The 20,053-nt window shown below is 38.2% G+C and overlaps 1 protein-coding gene across 1 annotated transcript in view; it reads left to right on the top strand.

Annotated features, from left to right (window-relative positions):
- The first annotated feature begins 9,193 nt into the window (after positions 1-9,193).
- FAM83F (family with sequence similarity 83 member F) overlaps positions 9,194-20,053 on the top strand; it is a 35,635-nt gene continuing 24,775 nt past the window's right edge. Inside the window, exon 1 of the mRNA XM_070947299.1 lies at positions 9,194-9,692. Within this exon, the coding sequence (XP_070803400.1) occupies positions 9,237-9,692 (456 nt within the window). The 5' untranslated portion in view covers positions 9,194-9,236. The remainder of the gene's footprint in view (positions 9,693-20,053) is intronic.

Here is a 20,053-nt window from a genome sequence, read left to right as displayed (position 1 = left end):
CTAGTGAGTAGTGTGCGGTGGCAGCCAAAAAAGCAGGATATACTTATTCTGACTTATTCTGGACTAGAGCCGAGGTGGTGCAGTGGTTAGAGTGCAGCACTGCAGGCTACTTCAGCTGACTGCTAGCTGCAGTTCAGCAGTTCAAATCTCACCAGCTCAAGGTTGACTCAGCTATCCATCCTTCCAAGGTTGGTAAAATGAGGAACCAGATTGGTGGGGGCAATATGCTGATTCTGTAAACTGCTTAGAGAGGGCTGTAAAAGCACTATGAAGCGGTATATAAGTCTAAGTGCTATTGCTAGTGCTATTGCTACAATGAATCCTCTACTCTTTTTAACCTTCCCTGTTCATTGGCCTGTGCACAAATGTCATTAGCCAACATAGGAACATATTTTCTATGATTAGTGATAAACTGGTATGAAACAGAAAACCATAAAGTTAAAAATCAGTAAATGAAAATTTTGCATACGCATCTAGGATCTGAAATTGCACCTTTTTATTGCTAAAGGCAGTGGTGGGTTCCTCCCGGTTCGATCCGGTTCGGCCGAGCCGGGTAGCGGTGACATGACGTCACCGAATCGGTTCTCCCCCCCCACCCTCCCACCCACGTACGTTCTTACCTTTTATTTGGTCCCACCTCCAATCTATTGCTGCCTCCTGAGTCCCAGCTGATGACTAGAGGGAAAAAAACTGTTTAAACTCTTGCCGCGGGGCTTCAAAGGGCCGTCCTACAGCTGATCAGTGTTAAAAGCAAACAAATGAGTCGGGTCGTAAGTGCGAGGACCTTCCAGAAATGACTCTGACCAGCTAGCCACGCCCACCTAGTCACATGACCTCTAAGCCACGGTCACAAAATAAGCCATGCCCACAGAACCGGTAGTAAAAAAATTTAGAACCCAGCCCTGGCTAAAGGACTAGCCTTTCAACATTGGAAAAATAGATGTAGGATCCAATTACTCAGTGCTAATGCTGTTTGTATGGTTATCCCTTATTGAATTTGTTATGTTCATGTTATACTAATTGTATGACATCTTTTATTGTTGTTGTATTGCTTTTTTCTCTTATATACTATATACCATTGTTTTATTTTTTTTCTCTTTACTCTGTCTTATTAAATGAATAAAGATTTATTTAAAAGATAAGTATTTGCAAGAGACACTGCTTTACAAGGAGCAAAAACATTAGGAAATTTATCTAAAACTATACCACAAGACCATCTATTTGGAGATTGAAATTACGGGGCAGAAGTTGGCAAAGGACATGCATTAGAGGCAAACAGAACTACAATTAAACCTTAAATATAAGCTGTCACATCTTTTATATAGCATATGACCTGCAAAGCCCTAAAAAGTGAAGTAATTAGGGCCCAGGAACCAACATGTATGTGGGAGACATTTCATGAAAGAAAATTCAAAGATAACAAATGGGTATAAAGGGAAAATTCCAAACTGAAGCATTTGTTACTTCTAAATCTACTGTAATAACTTCAAAATATACCTGAAAAAAACCAAAAACATAAAACAAGGTTTGGCTCAGAGAAATCTAGCATAATATACACGCATTAAAGAACCCTTTTAATTTCCTATTTTATTCAATGCAACTCGTCAAAGGCAATAGGATGAAATTTAGAGACTATTAAAGAATTAAACCAAATAAAAAATGAGGTAGGTGAATAATATCTCTTTTTAAATGACAAACTAAATTGGTTGGCACTTTTTATTAATTAGCATTTTTCCTTTCTTTTCTATTTTTACATTTGAGCCTTCAATACTCATACTTGAGTATTTCCTCCAATGTCATTCTGGATGTGGATTTGTCAATGTATGAGTGAAAGCAAAAGAGATAAATGTATATAATTCTGGTTTCATTCCTGTCAGTGCAGGTTTATATTCAGAATACAAGTTGATTTGGGGGAGGGGAGACCATTTTAGCCCACTGCATTATTGAAAAGCCTTTTAGTGTCAAACTTTTAGTTTGACAGCTTTTGTCCTTCTTTCTTCACTTTGTCTTTCTCATGTTGCAGAGGGTAATTTTGATAGCTCTTGATAGTCTTTTCTTGCCCCCCCCCTTTATCTGTATATTAAAGTAAATGCATTTCTTATGCCTAATTTTTAGAGAATGCTTCTCAGACTTTTCTCCTTTTTTTCCTCCCATATAAACTCTTTAAAATAAATTAATTGTTCAAAATGCAGCCTTTTTTATCAGGGTGAGACTGCCATGTATGCAGCAGTGCAGAGAGGACTTCTAAGGTTAATAATCCTGAGACTCTGAAAAGGAATAACAATGACAATGAGATAAAGCTGCCATCTTTTGGCCCTCTAGCAGGGTTGCACCACAATAACTACAGTACCGGCATCTCAGTCTCTGTGCAACCAAACATGACTGCTTTTTGTAGGGAGGTTAAGAACCACTGATCATTTAATTATTTGGCTCTCTTCCCCTCTTTGTTATTTACATATTTAAATTGTTTATTCGTTTGAATATACATGTGTTTCTTTCCTCCTTCCCTATTCCTGTTATTTCATTCTAGTTCCCGGATATAAATGCATAAATGCATAAAATGCACATAAATGCATAAATCCCAAACAATTGCTCACTTTCAGGGAACTGAGGTCCTGGAGGATCTGCCTAGAAATTCTCCTTGTACCATGTACTTCTATTTATCACAAGAGCCCCGAATTCTGTTTCTACCTATACTGAGTTATTAGCAAGGAACTGTAATGTAGAAAGGAGAGAGACTTACAACAGTTCATTTAGTATCTGTTCAAAGTTACAACGGCAATGAAAAAAGTGACATGACCATTTTTCAGACTTCCCCATGATCATGTGATCAAAATTCAGACTCTTGGAAACTGATTCATATTTATGACGGTTGCAGTGTTCCAGGGTCCTGTGATCACCTTTTGCAACCTTCTGACAAACAAAATCAATGGGGAAGCCAGATTCATTTAACCACGTTACTAATGTAATGCCTGCAGTGATTCACTTAACAACTGTGGCAAGAAAGGTCGTAAAATGGGGCAAAACTCACTTAACAAATGTCTCGCTTAACAACAGAAACTTTGGGCTCAATTGTGGTTGTATGTCAAGGACTACCTGTACAATCTTTTAATAAAAGAGAGATAACTGCAGATCCCATTCTCAACCTGCCCTTAGTGCCCTTAGTGGAAATTCTCACAAAAGCATAGAGGAGTTTTACATGTTAAGGGACTAGAGAGCCAAATGAGGTTTCCCTGATCTAAACTTTAACATAAACTTCTGTTATCAATGTTTCAGTAGAAATCTGGAGTCCAGAGTTTTACATTACAGTGCACCACATAGTGTGCATTAATATTCCAAAATAAGCTACATTCTCAGTGATATAGGTTTCCTCTTCTGAGTTATTAAAGTAGACATACTGAGTTTTTTCCACAAGTACCTGCTATCACAAGAATACAGCATTATGTAAAACTGACAAATAAAATAGTAACTTTACCACAAGAGTTTAAAAGGCATCTCAGTCACTTCTGACACTAATGCCAAATGCTAACTCTAGATTCTAGAATTTGTATTTCATTCGTATTAAAATAACTAATTTGTATTTCAGGGTAAGGAAAATTGAAAGGCATAGAAGTGGGACCTTTATAGAGATGCATTTTTGCTGAATTCCTAAGAAAGCCGTACCTAAATCTGCCATTTTCAAATGTATATTTATTGGATGAAAATAGCAGTGCTATTTCCTTAACAGGAAACAATCATGATGGTAGTTAACAAAAAAATGAAACAACACAATATATCTGCAGAGCAAAGTTTTAAACATTTCTTAGTTATGAAGGCTGCCAGCCTTACAAATTCACGACTTGCACAGGTTTTTAGGCAGAGAATGTTTTTTCGTGCAGTAATGAAAAATTCAGATTTTTTTTTTTAATTAGAAGGACGTGATCTGATGAAGGGGTGGCACGCCTTCTTATGGAACACCGGGAACAAAACATATAAACATTTCACTAACCATATAATAAGAGACTCATTAATTTGTACATGGCAAGAAATCAAAAACAAACATTACTTGAAAGTCCCCGGATGGTTATCCACAATGGAGGCAACAATGCACCCCAACACACTAGCAACACAAAAAATGATAAGATATAAGGAAATATTGGATTCTCAGGGAATACTGAAAACACAGGAAGAACTTAGAAAGCAAGGAATATCAATAGACTGGTGGCCCTATTTACAGATAAAAATAAGATATAGAAAGGATCAAGAGGAAGGAGGAATAGACCCAAAACCGAATCGACTAGATAAACTATTAGAAATCAAGGAAGAAAAATTAATTTCAAAAATTTATAAATACTTATTAGAATTCGACCTAGCAGAGGAATTGGTTAAAGGATAAATGATAGCATGGGCAAGAAACAATGGACACAACATACAGTTAGAAGAATGGGAAAGGGTATGGGAAACCAATTATATCATGACAAAATCAGTAGTTTATAAGGAGAATTAGTATAAAATGTGGTATAGATGGTATCTGGCCCCTTCGAGATTAGCGAAGATATATCCGAATTTAAACCCAACTTGTTGGAAATGTAAACAGGCACAGGGTACTTTCTTTCATGTCTGGTGGCTTTGCCCAAAAATTAGGAAATACTGGGAAAAAGTAAAAATTTGGTTAACAGAAATAACAGAAGAGGAAATAGAGTTTAAACCAGAAATTTTTTTATTAGGCATGATCAAAGAAAATATTAGGAGAGAAAGAAAATATTTAATATTACATATAATTACGGCAGCAAGATTGGCACTAGCGCAACATTGGAAAACGGATCAATTGCCAACGGATCAACTAGTAATCCAGAAAATTTACAATTGTGCGGAAATGGATAAATTAACACTTGAGTTAAAAGACAAGGTAGACTCAAAATACTATATGGTATGGAATAGATGGTATGAGTGGATAAGTCAAAAAAAAGAGAGAGTAAATGTAAAAGTTTGTATGAAAATAAAATTAACAAACAGGCACCGTCAACAAGATAAATGATGTAATAAGTCTATACATACACACACACACACACACACACACACACACACACACACACACACACATATGTAGGTCTTTGGTTATTCGGGTTTTCTCCCGTGTAAAATTGGAGGTTTCTTGGCAACGTTTCGACGAAGTCTCATTCGTCATCTTCAGGCTGGTGTCTTCGGCTTCGTGCTTCTAGGAGCAATATACATTATGTACAATGCACAATGTACAATGCACATTGCTCCTAGATATATATATATATAGTTTGTCTGGTTGGTTTTGTATTGTTTTTTCTATTTTACTGTTTTGTATATAAATGTATTTTGTATGTATTTGATACGATATTTTATCTTTTTATGTTTAATAAAGTTTGTTTTAATAAAAAGAAAAAAGAAAAATTCAGAATGAGGAAACAGGCAGCAAATTTTATGCTGGCATGTACTAAAAACTGCATCTTTCCTCAATCAAGGGGTCTTTACGTGTGCTGGGCTACAGCTCTCAGAATGCCAACATACACAATGTGGGAATGGCAGATACAGAGATAAATTGATTATATGTTAAAGAGAACTGGACAGGATCTGAAAGAAAGGGAGACATAGACAGTTATTTTTTTCCATTTATTTCAGATATTTCAGACAAAATGTTTAACACACTCTGTTTTTAAAAGGCACAAGTAGTTCATTTTTGTTCTTGTGGCAAATGTCCTTATTTCTACAAACTCAGGGGAACAAGGCAGTTGAAACAAGGTAGGCCACAGAACTCTATATCCTGAAGTCATGGCTAAGCCACACACTGGTTCTCTTTATGTTGTAGCTTCTCTACAAAAAAAAAGAGGAAATTATCTCCCAGTATTCTTTCTTATTTCTCTGACAACCAGAACAACTTTCAACCTAAGGAAGACAAAGGAGAAAATGTTGAGGAATGTGTAGTTGACGAACAGTTTAGAAGAGATCAATCAATATTTCTCAAACTTGGTAACTTTAAGATGTGTGGGTTTCAACTCCCAGAATTCCCCAGCCAACCATGCTTACGTTGACACTGACATTTAGATATTCAAGCATCCAAATACTTGGAAATCCATGTAAATACTTTTACAAAAAGTATAAATAGGTGCATTTTTAATTATATTCAATTAATTTATATGAATAATTCTACCAACTACTGAACTAATTAGGTGTGAACATATGAAGCAAATCTTTTAGGGCAGGCACATCAAACACACAGCCCGTGGGCCAGATATGGCCCGCGCAGGCCACGCCCACCTCAGTCCCACAAGGGCAAAAACAATCCCAATACATCCTGATATGGCCTGCGATGTGATTGGATTTGACACCCCTGTTTTATAGTGGAGGAATAAAGCCAAAACTTATGTGATTTTCAAACAATAAAATAATTAAATTAATATTATTACTCTACTACAAAGATACAATTTTAATTCATCTCCCTTCTGTTCTTTTTTGTTATTAGAGGCTATTCATATAATTCATTCAAACTTTGTTCTAATAGCTATGTCCAATGCAATTTTGGAAGCAAGAAACCCATAACCTTCAAAAGGAGAAAGAGGGCTCTTTCTCAGTCAAGAAAAGGAAGGAAGATTATTAATACAGAAAAAATACTGCTGGTTTATCAACTGTTTTGTGCAATAGTAGAACATAAGAATGATATTTAAAATTTAACATACTTTCAACTAGAGGTAGGTGTTTAAAATATCCCTATCTGTTCTTGAATGGGAGGAAGAATTAAAAATACAAAAGATACAACTGGTCCATAAACCCTGAAATTCATCCAAAAGGGTATCATGGTAACTGTTGTTGGAAGCCACCAAGAGTTCAAGAAGCACTAGGAGAGTTGCACCACCCCATCCCAGTTTTATTGGAGATTTCTGAATAAAAATAATATTGTTGGGATTTAAAATAATAGTTTAATGCAGTAGATTGCCTGTGCCTAAGACCTGCATCCTAAAACCAGCAGTTTGGAAGATAGAGATAGATAGATAGATAGATAGATAGATAGATAGATAGATAGATAGAGAGACAGAGAGAGATGGATTAAGAATTGGAGGAGATGCAAAAATACCCCAAAATCAAATGTGCTGCACAGAGTAGAATAAGAACAAATCTTCAGCATCCTTCATTCAACAATCTTTCAATCACAGTATCATGGGGAGGAAGGGACCTCGGAGGTCTTCTAGCCCAACCTCCCGCTCAAGGCAGGAGTGTCCCACCATCCCAGTCAAATGGTTGTCCAATCTATTTTTGAAAACTTGCAGTTATGAAGCACCTACAACTGCAGAAGGCAATCTTCACACAACTAAATAAATGTTCTCTGCCAATTTTACCTTATTGCTTCCCCTCTCTTGGTTTTAGATCTGATTCCTCAAACTCAGCCCTACAACATCTTTTTCTTTCTGCTTCCCTCAAACTCACTCAGAAAAAAGCAACTCTTAACTTCTTTTCTCCTGAAACTCCCAGCAAATGACTGGTTTTTGAGAAAACTGTCTTAAAAGATCACCAGTAAACTACTCAGAAATAAGATTCCTTTAAGGAATTTCACAAGAAAAAACCCAACTTACTGCAGCAACCCAATTCATGCAAACATGTCAAATAGATGACAGTCACAAATTGGATATGCTTATTTAAACTATGGTAAAGAAGACTTTTATAACAAAGCTTTCTAGAAAATATTAAAATAATTATAAAAATAAAACTAAAATTTTGTTAAATACTTGTAAGGAAGTGAGACTGAGATATTGTCTTTAATAAATTAAATGCATGATTTCCCTCATTTATAGCCTTAATTCAGCATGGTAAATATTAGCAATTGCACTTGAATTACTACTGACACATTATTTCCCTTTTGGAAGAAATAAATATAGCCTTTCTCAAAACCTAGTGAACCAAAAATCAAAACTAGGAGAGGATCTAAATTACACCAAATGCACATTGCATAATGTGTATTGTATAAATTATATACCAGTCTTTCTGACAAACTGTAAATCAGTGCAATAAACTGCACCCATCAAATTCATTTACTGCCTCATTAATATTTTGACTCATAATTCATCTACTTCGGTATCTTTTATTCCTCAAGCCTGTCAGAACAGCATGTAAACTGCTAACAGCCTGGCATAACCAAACTCTTCCTAAGTTTTTCTTTTCATCTTCATCTTTCCCAAATTATTAATACCTAAAAATGAATGTAACAAACATGTTTAATCTCATACGATACTATCCCATTATAATATTTTATACTGTTGTTAGAAATGCTTTAACTGTAGAAGACAATTTGTCCAACCTTTAGTGAAATGTTTTGCCATTAGAATTACAAATCCCTTGGATGTGTAGGGATAGCAAGTGAATATTATGTTAACCACAACACTGTTTTATCAGGCAGATGTGGTTTTAGCGTGGGTGCAAGTTATTTCCTTAGATGCCAAAATGAATCTTACACAGACTTGCTTCACACGTCACAGTAAACTAGTCTATGTTTGGCATAGTTTACTGAACAAGGCACAGATGTCTGAATTCTCAGCGTAGTTTATAAACCAACATCAGTGGCCTCATTAAAGATAACCTTAGAAATCAAGTGGCATGCATTCTGATTTATAATGACATTATAGAGCCAGACTACAAAAATCAGTCTTGAATGTTTACAACTTTAAAAGACCAAAAGATTTAAATCTATGTATTAGTATTTAAGTGGCATTAGGTGGTGATGAGAAGATGTATTAGGACTTCTGATACAGCTAATGCTCCTCCACCTATTTGGTTTTTTTCAAATTGAAACAATATAAGTCTTTTAATTAAAAAAAAAAGATTCATTTTAAAATAAATTATGTGTTCCCTTTCTTGTCGGTTTCCGTACTTTTATTAAATAAGCTGCAACGTTTTATAGCACCGTTTTTCAAAGAACTTTTGTGACTGGGGGATTCTGGGAGATGAAGCTCACAGAGTTTAAAGTTGCTGAGGTTGAGCAATACTGATTTAAGAGTAATCTGCCTGCTCAAGTTTGAAGTTTGTTCTCTCTCTCTTCGCATGAAAGAGGAGAACAGCAGTAAGGTGGCAGCCTTTACTGACTTGGCAGATTCGAGAACAAGTTACGTAGGCCGAGTCAGTCTTCACCTTTCAAGGTATGGGGAGGCGGTTTACGAAAGCTCCTCCCGCCCTGCCCGGATCCCGGTACCGTTGGTAGGCTGCAAGTCCACAGTGAGTGAATCGCGCCGACGTGGAGCATGGCGGAGTCTCAGGTTCTTTGCCTGGAGGATACTCACGTGAACGAACGGATCAGTGAACATAATCCGCGATACTACTACAGCGAGGAGCAACGGCGGGCACTGGAGGTCCTCGTGGCCGACGGGGAGAAAGCGTATAAGTCGCAGCTGAAGACAGAGCAGCTGCCTGACTTCCTTTCCAGCAGAGAGTTGGAGGTCTTGCGGGACGGCTGGCGTGCTTACGATGCCCACTTGGAGACTGGCAAAACGGTCACCGGACCTTCAGGAAAACCCCTTTCGCTGTCTTACTGGCCCGAACGCTCCGATACGGAGATCCCTCCGCTGGACATGGGGTGGACTCATAACTATTTCTACCGGGGAGCCACGCGTCTGGCTCTCTACACGCACCCGCGCAAGGAAGACAAGGCGCCCCACGTCAAGCAAGTGGTGCGTGAAACGATCCAGCAAGCGAAGAAGGTGGGTAGTTCGCCTTTGCGCCTTTCAGATCTAAGGGCAGCTCTCCAGCCAGCCAGCCAGCCAGGGCCAGCGAAGTCCTCTGCCTTCTGACCTACCTCGACGTAAGAGCTAACTTGCCCCATAATTCCTCCAACTTGAGCGAGGGATCTCTTCCTTTCCTTCACCGACGCGGACGTTACCTCTCGAAAAGGTAGCGTTTGCACCTCGCCAGGAATCGAAATCTTGTTTAATCAGTTTCAGCGTGTTGTGAAACCTGCCGCTGTAATTTATTCGGTAAATTATATACAGTAGCTGCATATGGTGTACGCGGGTCTGTGCAACAAGCATACTGGGACATTTATAGAAAGTTTTATTTAGATTTACAAAATCAATTGAGTGAATGTTGTTCCAGGCTCTAAACATTTCATGTCCACTGAAGTCCCTTTTCTAATAAACCAGCACTTTATCTTTTTTCTGCTTAAAGCTACCAAAGGTTGTTTATTTTAAAGAAAGATTGCTTAATTTGCCTCTGGAAGGAGTTTAAGGATATATAGCTTATAGAATCTTACGAAAAACCAACTCTACAGAACAAGCCCTAACATGTTCTTTGAAGCAATCTGTGTTTTTTTAATTTTCAACAGCAAATTTTTCATTATTCCATGCAAATTTCTCTGACTCAATATACACAGATCCTAAATTTACCTTTTAAAAAGTCAGGTGAACTATTTTAATTATTACAAAGTGCAGCCATTTTCCTTATGCATTCAACCAAATTGAAATAAATGGTAATGACATTAAGAATTTATGGATTGTGTCAATATTTTTTTAAATTATTAAACCACACTTTCATCTGTTTCTTCTGAAAACTCATGTTTTATATATTGCCCATAATAATTCTACAAGATAGAAAAGATACCTTCCAAGAACATTTGAATGGGATTTAGCCTTCCAAGGGAGAGTATCTGGTTGATCTTGTCTGGGCTAAGGAAATAATTAGGGTCAGACATTAGTAAATACTTGAGAGACCTCTGGAAGAAGATAAAAGTTCTCCTTGAATCTAGTACTCCAGTACTTTACCATTATCACTTTTAGGATTTGAGGGCAAGATCTTGGCAATGTTTTAGTTAGAGCAACAAATCAAAAAGTCACAAAATATTAAAACTGCTTTTAAGTTCATTAGGTTGCTTATTAACAAAGCAGTGTTTATGTAAAAACTGTAAAGTCTTTAATAAATAGAGTTTCTAAAGGGATTACTGGTTAGGCAATACCAGGTGTTATAGAAGTAGCAAGGACTGTGTTTGCATATCACATCCACAAACTAGCCTAATGTATTTTGAGAACCTGGCAGTTAATATACACTCAGTAGTTGGGTTGCTGGTTATCAGTTGTCAGGAAAAGCTACTGGAATTTATATTGAATGGAGTAACACTTAGAAATTTAAATATCTCATATTTTGAATATATGTTCAGGAAGGCCTGGGAAACCAGTTACCTTTTACAATTCTCACCTTCCTTTACTATTGACCATGTGAGCTGGAGCTGCTATGAATATAGTCCAGCAACATTTGAAAGATCAAAATATGCCTAATCTTTATTCTAGAGTCAAACACACATCATCACAGCGGAGTGATGTATCTGGACTTTCTCCCTCCCTTTGCTAAACGGTATGGGCGTGGCCAGCGCATGATGCATCCAGCCCATGGGCCAGAAGTTTGACAGCCCTGTTCTAGAGGAAAGGGATGTCTTCTTTAAAAGATAATATGATAACTTTAAGAATATTTTGCAGACTAATCCAGCCCTTGCAGGTTTTTCTGTAAGTAGCTGTTCTAGATAATTTGTTCTTCAGAACTATCTAAAATAATATAATACGTAGATCCTGAAATCTTAAGGTGAGGGTTTTTTTAAGAATTCAATTTTAATTCTTTTTCTACTTGAAAACAGCTTCTGGACTTTGTCCTTGAGGTGGAAAAAAAATGAAACCTTGATTTTGGGTTTTACCAATAGATAGGCTTGTTGTTATAGAAATGGCTAGCTTATATTATTATGTAAAAATAAAAAGTTGAGGTTTGATGCTATTCTACTACACCAAAGGGAGTCAGAGATCATTGCCTTTTTTTCCCCCTTTGCCCTACACCCGTGATGGCGAACCTATGGCACGCGTGCCACAGGTGGCACGCGGAGCCATATTAGTGGGCACGCCAGCTCAGCTCTGGGGCGCATGTGCGCGCCGGCCAGCTGATTTTCGGGCCTTCTGGGCCCACCAGAAGTAGGGAAACAGGCTGTTTCCTGCCTCTGGAGGGCCTGGGGGCGGGGTGGGGAAGGCCCGTTTTTCTTTCTTACCTGGCTCCAGATCCTATCTGTGTATCTGGGAAGGGCAAAAACAGCCTTTCCCACTCCCTCGGAGGCCCTACAGAGGCTGAAAGGGCCCATTTCCCGACTCCCGGTGGGACAGGAAGTGATGTTTTTTCCTGTCCCCAGCCTCCAGAGACTCCTAGAGAGGCTCTTAGAGACTCCTAGAGAGGCTCCTAGAGACTCCTAGAGAGGTTCTGGAGGCTGGGGGCAGCAAAAAATGTCACTTCCTGTCCCACCGAGAGTTGGGAAATGGGCCCTTTCAGCCTCCGTAGGGCCTCCAAGGGAGTGGGAAAGGCTGTTTTCGCCCTTCCCAGATACACAGAGAGGATCTGGAACCAGGTAAGAAAGAAAAACGGGCCTACCAGGCCATCATGTGCCAGGAGCAGGGCGGGGGATGAGGGGAAGGGGTTGCGCACGCATGCGCGTGGGCACGTGCACGCGCGACCCTCCCCCGCCCCCCCCACTCCTGGCACGCGATGGCAAAAAGGTTAGCCATCACTGCCCTACACTTTTCCCTTCCCTCTCCCCTCTTATTTTCCTACTATTTTCTGTTGTATTTTTGTATTTTAAATTATAAACTAATAAATAAACAAAATATACAAAAAGAATCTAAATAAGAATTTAGTTTTAATTCTTATGAATTCATTTTAAGTCAGCTGATTGGCATTACAGTGAGGCAAAAAAGTATTTAGTCAGCCACCAATTGTGCAAGTTCTCCCACTTAAAAAGATGAGAGAGGCCTGTAATTGTCATCATAGGTAGACCTCAACTATGAGAGACAAAATAAGAAAACAAATCCAGACAATCACATTGTCTGATTTGGAAAGAATTTATTTGCAAATTATGGTGGAAAATAAGTATTTGGTCACCTACAAACAAGCAAGATTTCTGGCTCTCACAGACCTGTAACTTCTTCTTTAAGAGGCTCCTCTATCCTCCACTCATTACCTGTATTAATGGCACCTGTTTGAACTTGTTATCAGTATAAAAGACATCTGTCCACAACCTCAAACAGTCACACTCCAAACACCATTATGGTGAAGACCAAAGAGCTGTCAAAGGACACCAAAAACAAAATTGTAGACTTGCACCAGGCTGGGAAGACTGAATCTGCAATAGGCAAGCAGCTTGGTGTAAAGAAATCAACTGTGGGAGCAATAATTAGAAAATGGAAGACATACAAGACCACTGATAATCTCCCTCGATCTGGGCTCCACGCAAGATCTCACCCCGTGGGCTCAAAATGAGCACAAGAATGGTGAGCAAAAATCCCAGAACCACATGGGGGACCTAGTGAATGACCTGCAGAGAGCTGGGACCAGTGTAACAAAGGCAACCATCAGTAACACACTACGCCACCAGGGACTCAGATCCTGCAGTGCCAGACGTGTCCCCCTGCTTAAGCCAGTACATGTCTGGGCCCGTCTGAAGTTTGCTAGAGAGCATTTGGATGATCCAGAAGAGGATTGGGAGAATGTCATATGGTCAGATGAAACCAAAGTAGAACTGTTTGGTAGAAACACAACTCGTTGTGTTTGGAGGAGAGAGAATGCTGAGTTGCATCCAAAGAACCCCATACCTACTGTGAAGCATGGGGGTGGCAACATCATGCTTTGGGGCTGTTTCTCTGCAAAGGGACCAGGACGACTGATCCGTGTACAGGAAAGAATGAATGGGGCAATGTATCGTGAGATTTTGAGTGCAAACCTCCTTCCATCAGCAAGGGCATTGAAGATGAAATGTGGCTGGGTCTTTCAGCATGACAATGATCCCAAACACACCGCCCGGGCAACGAAGGAGTGGCTTCGTAAGAAGCATTTCAAGGTCCTGGAGTGGCCTAGCCAGTCTCCAGATCTCAACCCCATAGAAAACCTTTGGAGGGAGTTGAAAGTCCGTGTTGCCCAGCGACAGCCCCAAAACATCACTGCTCTAGAGGAGATCTACATGGAGGAATGGGCCAACATACCAGCAACAGTGTGTGCCAACCTTGTGAAGACTTACAGAAAACATTTGATCTCTGTCATTGCCAACAAAGGATATATAACGAAGTATTGAGATGAACTTTTGATATTGACCAAATACTTATTTTCCACCATAATTTGCAAATAAATTCTTTCCAAATCAGACAATGTGATTGTCTGGATTTATTTTCTCATTTTGTCTCTCATAGTTGAGGTCTACCTATGATGACAATTACAGGCCTCTCTCATCTTTTTAAGTGGGAGAGCTTGCACAATTGGTGGCTGACTAAATACTTTTTTGCCCCACTGTATATTAACATGTTATAAGGAGATTAGAAGTACTAGCACTATGTCTGAGATTAGTAATGATAACAAATGGCTGTGGGGCTTGGGTCCTCTGGCTTTTACATTGGAAGTTTTTCATCTTTGATTCTGAGGAGATTGTGCTCCCCACTCAGAGCTAGTGTGCAGTTTGTGCATTCACGTTTTCTGCTTGAAAAACAGATGGCAGTGGTAGCCAGAAGGGCCTATGCACAGCTTCATCTTATGCACCAGTTGTGCCAGTCGCTGGATCAGAAGGCTCTGCTTGCTATCACTTTTACTATCACTTTCCAGTTGCATTACTGTAATGTATTTTACATGGGACTGTCCTAGAGGACAGAAGCCATAATTTCTCCAGAATACATTGCCATACGTAGTTATGTTCACACCCTGGTACAATAGCAACACTGTTTTGTGAGCTATACTGGTTCCCAATGGATTCTCAGGTCAATTCAAAGTGGTGACTAACATTTTCACAATCCATTCCTCCACTGATGGAAGTAGGATCTGCTGTACCTGATGGCATTTGTCTATCCCACATGCTGTATTAGAATGGGCGTGTTTCAGTTCTCTTCCCTAAGGCAATATCATGTGGCAGGACCCAGGAGGCATGCCTTTTGTTGCTGTACCTGTCTTCTGGAATGATCGCCCTCTCCCCCTCCCTCCCTCTTCTCTCTCTCATCTTGGTAATTTTCCTAAGCATTGGAGTCAAATTGATTTGAGTTTATACTTGGAGGGGCATAAGTAGAAATGAGGGTTCCAACTGCCTATTAAATTTTGTTAATGTTGTAAACTGCATTTGGGGCAGGGTTCTCTATTAATTGTATATTGCCAAGAGTTGCAAGTTGTGTAATGATATAAAGTTACTAAATAAATATTACCTACATTTTGAACCTGCTCTTCAAAATGTAGTCAGGAGGGATTTAATTAATTCATTAATTAACAATGTATATACTGTAGCTGTCCACCTCACTGAATGTGACTCTGGGAGGTTTACAACTAACAGTTTAAATAATCTCACAACCATTAAAGCAAAAAAGAATAAAAGCGAGATTGCAGAAAAACATTATGCTGCCCCATATTTTGCTGTCCCCACAGTGCACTTTTACTGCACATTCAGAAGAGATCCATGATAAATTCTGTCTAGATCATTTTAGCGTGCAACATTAAAAATGTTGTGATAGGTGATTTCCTCAACTAAAATCTCAGATTTGCCAACCATCCACTATATAGAAAGTTTCCTCTAATTACTATGCACAGTATTCTTACTTCATGCAGTATTTTTTTCTTCTTTCCTATCATACCATTCACTGATCAAACTTTTTTTAAAAAATAGTCTCTGGAATTGTGGGTTGTTGATTGAGTGTTTCCTGTTAACTACCAGGTTGCATCAAAGTGTTGTATGTGTTTCTTTTTCTCTTGCTGGCATGTGGTAGTAATTTGGCTTTGTGCAGCCAATGTGCAACTGCTAAATAAGTGTTAATGAAGACCTGAAGTTGGAAAAACATGTTCAATTGCAAGTACCGATATGATCTGTAAACTTTCTATGAACTTTTAGTTTTATGGTTTATGGTTTCATAGATATTGGATTTCATTGTTGTGAAGTGCCCTATAAATGGAATGTTAGAAATATTGTATTTTTCGGAGTATAAGACGCACCTACCTTTTTTGTTTTGTTTTTATAAAAAGCTTTTTTTTTATTTTTTAGACAAACACACATACAAACATACAATGTAGTTTCTTTGAACAGAGTATTTGGCCGGTTCACAAATTTAAACAGTGTTTAGTCATTTCAATTAAATTTACAATTTCTATATTTCCTTTTTGCCATATTTATTCCTCATCTATTTTTTTAAAAAACCAGTATTACCCTTCATCCTCATCTCTAATCTTAATCAAATTCAATTTTTCCGTTCTATTCTATATTATATCCCTTCCCATTGTCACCTATTTTTATATCCATCCTCACATTGGTTAATTATGTAATATTACAGGTGTTTAATACAAATTCAACATTTTAATATAAATCAATTAGTTATATAACTATCTTTTTTGTATATTAATCAATATTAACATGAATATTCCAATTATTTCCATGCAATTCAATTTCTTACAAATCAATTATATTTACCAATAATAAACCAAATAATTTTCCCCATATATTCTTCCAAACCACAACTTAACCATTTCTGCTTTCAACACAATGTACAATTAATAGTATCTCAATTATTACAATTCCCTAGTTAAATAGAGCTTTCCCCTTATGTTACTCATTTTCACATCTTAAACTCTAAATAGTTTTGCCCATATAATCCTCCAAATCACAATTTAATCATTTCTACTTTCATCACAATATATAATTAAAGTATTTCAATTGTTACAATTTCCCGAATTAAATTTAAAAATGTTCTAGCTGTTATCCAAGCTACAACTTAATCCTTTTTATTTTCACCACCATATACCATTAAAGGTATTTCAATTGTTACAGTTTATACTTATTCATATTTCTAAAAAAAAAACAAAAAAAAACTTATAATTGTGTAGATTTCAAAAATACAAAGACAAATATTCCAATTATTATTCATTTCATTTTTACAATCATGATTTCCCATTTATTTCTTACTACTATTCATATTTCAATTCTAAATATGTATAACATCTTTCTCTTTCATTTCTTTTTCTTTTTCTCCCTTTCCATTTTTATTTTTGCCTTTTTCTTTCTCCTTTTTTTCTTTTGTGTTTTAAAATCTTGAACTCTCTTCTTTTGCCCTAAATTTCTCATTGTTTGCACCTACCTTTTTAGTGAGGAAAAAAAAGAAAAAGAAATCTCTGTCTGCCTCTGCCTAATATTTCTTTGCAGCAAACTGCAGCCTGCTTTACTTTCAGTTTCGTTTTCAGTGTAGCTTGATTAGCACAAGGGGGAAAAAAATCTGCTCTAGCACTCTTTGCAGCAAGTAGCAGAGCCCTGCACAAAACAACTGAGAGCAAATCATCTGAGAGTCAGGAGGCCAATCTAATCAACTTGTGCTAATTAGCCTATGCTGAAGCTGAAAGGAGCTGTTTTTTCTTGCTGTTTGCTTGCAAGGAGGTAACTGCTGCGAGGCACAGGCCAAAGGGTGGGGGCCAGTGGGTGGGCAGGGCTACATTCGGTGTATAAGACGCACCTAAATTTTCACCCTCTTTGGGGGTAAAAAGGTGTGTCTTATAGTCTGAAAAATACGGTACTTTAGGAGACTGGGAAAAGAGAGATTGCTCAATAAGAGACAGCATAACCTACAGGTAGATAGTGGCCAGGGCAAGAGGCTCAGAAGAGACTCTCCCTAGTTTCTTGCGTGATAAAGGAGATGGGACAGGAGAATCTTGCAAGTCTGAAAGTCAATTCTCCTGTCCCATCTCCTTTATCACCCAAGAAACTAGGGAGAGTCTCTTCTCCCTAACAGCTTATCACAACCAGATGCGCTATTTCTACTTTAGTATAATGCTATTCTGATATCTGGTTGTGATAAGCTTATAGTTGCATGCCATTAAGGCCATCCTGTTCAGAACTAAAGATAAAAGTCTCCATGCATGGGGGGGTGGGGAGCAAAATCTACAGCCACTTGGTACTGCCAGAATTGACTTAAACCTATTCTTCTCCATGTATACCAGCAGTGGGTTGCCCCTGGTTCAGACCAGTTCTATAGAACTGGTAGTAAAACTGGCAGGACACTCCGCCCACTGACCCTGACATCATCAGGGTCAGTGGGCGCTTGCGGCCCCGTTGCAAACTGGTAGTAAAGGTAAGTAGAACCCACCCCTGATGTATACCCTCACAGTTCCCAGACAGTAGAAAAGAAATTTGGTGGCATCACTTTCCAGTCAGGAGCAGAGATGTATGGTTGGGTTTTATAAGCATGCTGATGATATTTTACCATGTATCAACCATACCCAGGACTTCATGTACATGTTAATAGGAAGCAGGGAGAGTATTGAGCTTTGAAGAACCCCACATAGCTGGCATCTTTGACTTGATCTCTCTTCCTCCCCCCCCTTCCATCTACCTGGTTTTGAAGAAGGAAGGAGATTCATTGCAACACTGGGCTTTCCATTCTCAATCCCCTAAACTGGTCTAGTAGATTCCACGTCTGATGGTTTTAAAAGCCAGTGAGAAATTAAGGAAGACACTACTCCTATCTCATAATTACCATCAGTCTAATTGCAAAAGACAATTTGCAATATCATCATTATCATCACCCAGTGAGGCAATACCTTGACATGGTTGTGGGGCTTTTGTGCTTTGAGGAAAATGAGAGCTATGCCAGAGATTCAACCATACTGGACAGGTCTCATCAGAGGAGTCAGATAAAATTACAGAAATCCATCCTGGCTCAATTGTTGCTGGTGTTAAGAAGGACCACGCTAGAAGAGGATATTTTAAACAAGTTCTGGAAAGAACATCATCTAGAATCAGAAATAACAGAACAGAGGCTAGCAGATCAACACTGATTTATAATATGAAATAAAGTATTCACAGAAACAGAATTGGAAGAACTGCAAAGGTCTACCCAGGGCAGAGATAACAAAGCCTTGCCAGAGACAAACCAGGGAGAGTTGGCAGTAGAGGAATTCAGCAGATGTATGGAATAGTTTTCATTTGGAAACCAGGCAACCTCTCCTCTGCCTCAAAAATAACAAAGCCCTCTAACTAAAGAAATAAAACAAATGAAACAAAAATTAGCTGAACATATAAAACCACAAAAATTTCAGAATAAGGTTGCCTGTGTTGAAACTTGTTCCAAAGAAATAGCTAGCACAAGCATTAAAAGGTGCCAACGCTGCAATATCAAATATAAGGACCAGGAAACAAACCAATTAATGTACAGCACAGCTGCAGTTGTAACTGAATACCTTGGATGCAAAATCAACAAAGAAGAAAAAAAGCCGGACAATCCACCACCAAAATGGAAAATAGGATCAGCAAGCTGAGATCAGATGCAAAAAAGCTAGAACAGATGAAAGAAAAGAAGCTGATCAACAAGACCAAATAATACCTAATCAAGAAATAACACTTGGAAACAAAGAAGATCAAGGAAGCACTGGAAATAATAAGCAACAGATGACAGCAAAGAAGATCAGCAGATATGATGCTTGAATTGCAAATTATAGGCAGAACCTCCAATTCTAATCAAATCAGAAACATTTCTACTAATACATCAATGGAGAAATGGCAGTGAATCAGTTAGTACCTGACAAGGAAGAAACGGTAGAGTTCTGAGCACAGATATGGGATAGCCCAAAAAAATACAACAAGGATGCAGCTTGGTTAAAGGAGGTGGATAAGAATAAAAAAGGGCAGCTGTTCTTCAACATGCATATTAATTTCTGGATGAAAAAATAGGGAAATGCTTATCACATCTTTGGATGCCATAAAACTAGATATGTTATTTTAGAAGAAAGAAAATTTAAAACAATTTTGATAGATTAATAGGCTGAAAATAACAAAATAAAATTTAATAGTTATATAGCTCAGAGGAAAACTAAATAAAATGTACTGATATAATGTGCCATAAAGTGCTTTTTTATAATATATATGAAAATGTGTGTATAAATATACTAGATAGCAAACTATATGAGGAGCAGTATGGCATAGCCCCTATAAGAGCCTTGATAGTACAGGGTTTAGTGCACCCTGTTATTAACACAGCTGCCTGCAATTTCTGCTGGTTCGAATCTCTCCAAGGCTCAAGGTTGACTCAGCCTTCCATCCTTT

The sequence above is a fragment of the Pituophis catenifer genome, unplaced genomic scaffold, assembly GCF_029215685.1.
Source record: "Pituophis catenifer annectens isolate HBS135680 unplaced genomic scaffold, rPitCat1.0.hap2 SCAF_7, whole genome shotgun sequence".
Taxonomy (NCBI): domain Eukaryota; kingdom Metazoa; phylum Chordata; class Lepidosauria; order Squamata; family Colubridae; genus Pituophis; species Pituophis catenifer.
Note: the sequence above shows the minus strand (reverse complement) of the source record. Positions and strands in the feature narration are given on the sequence as shown.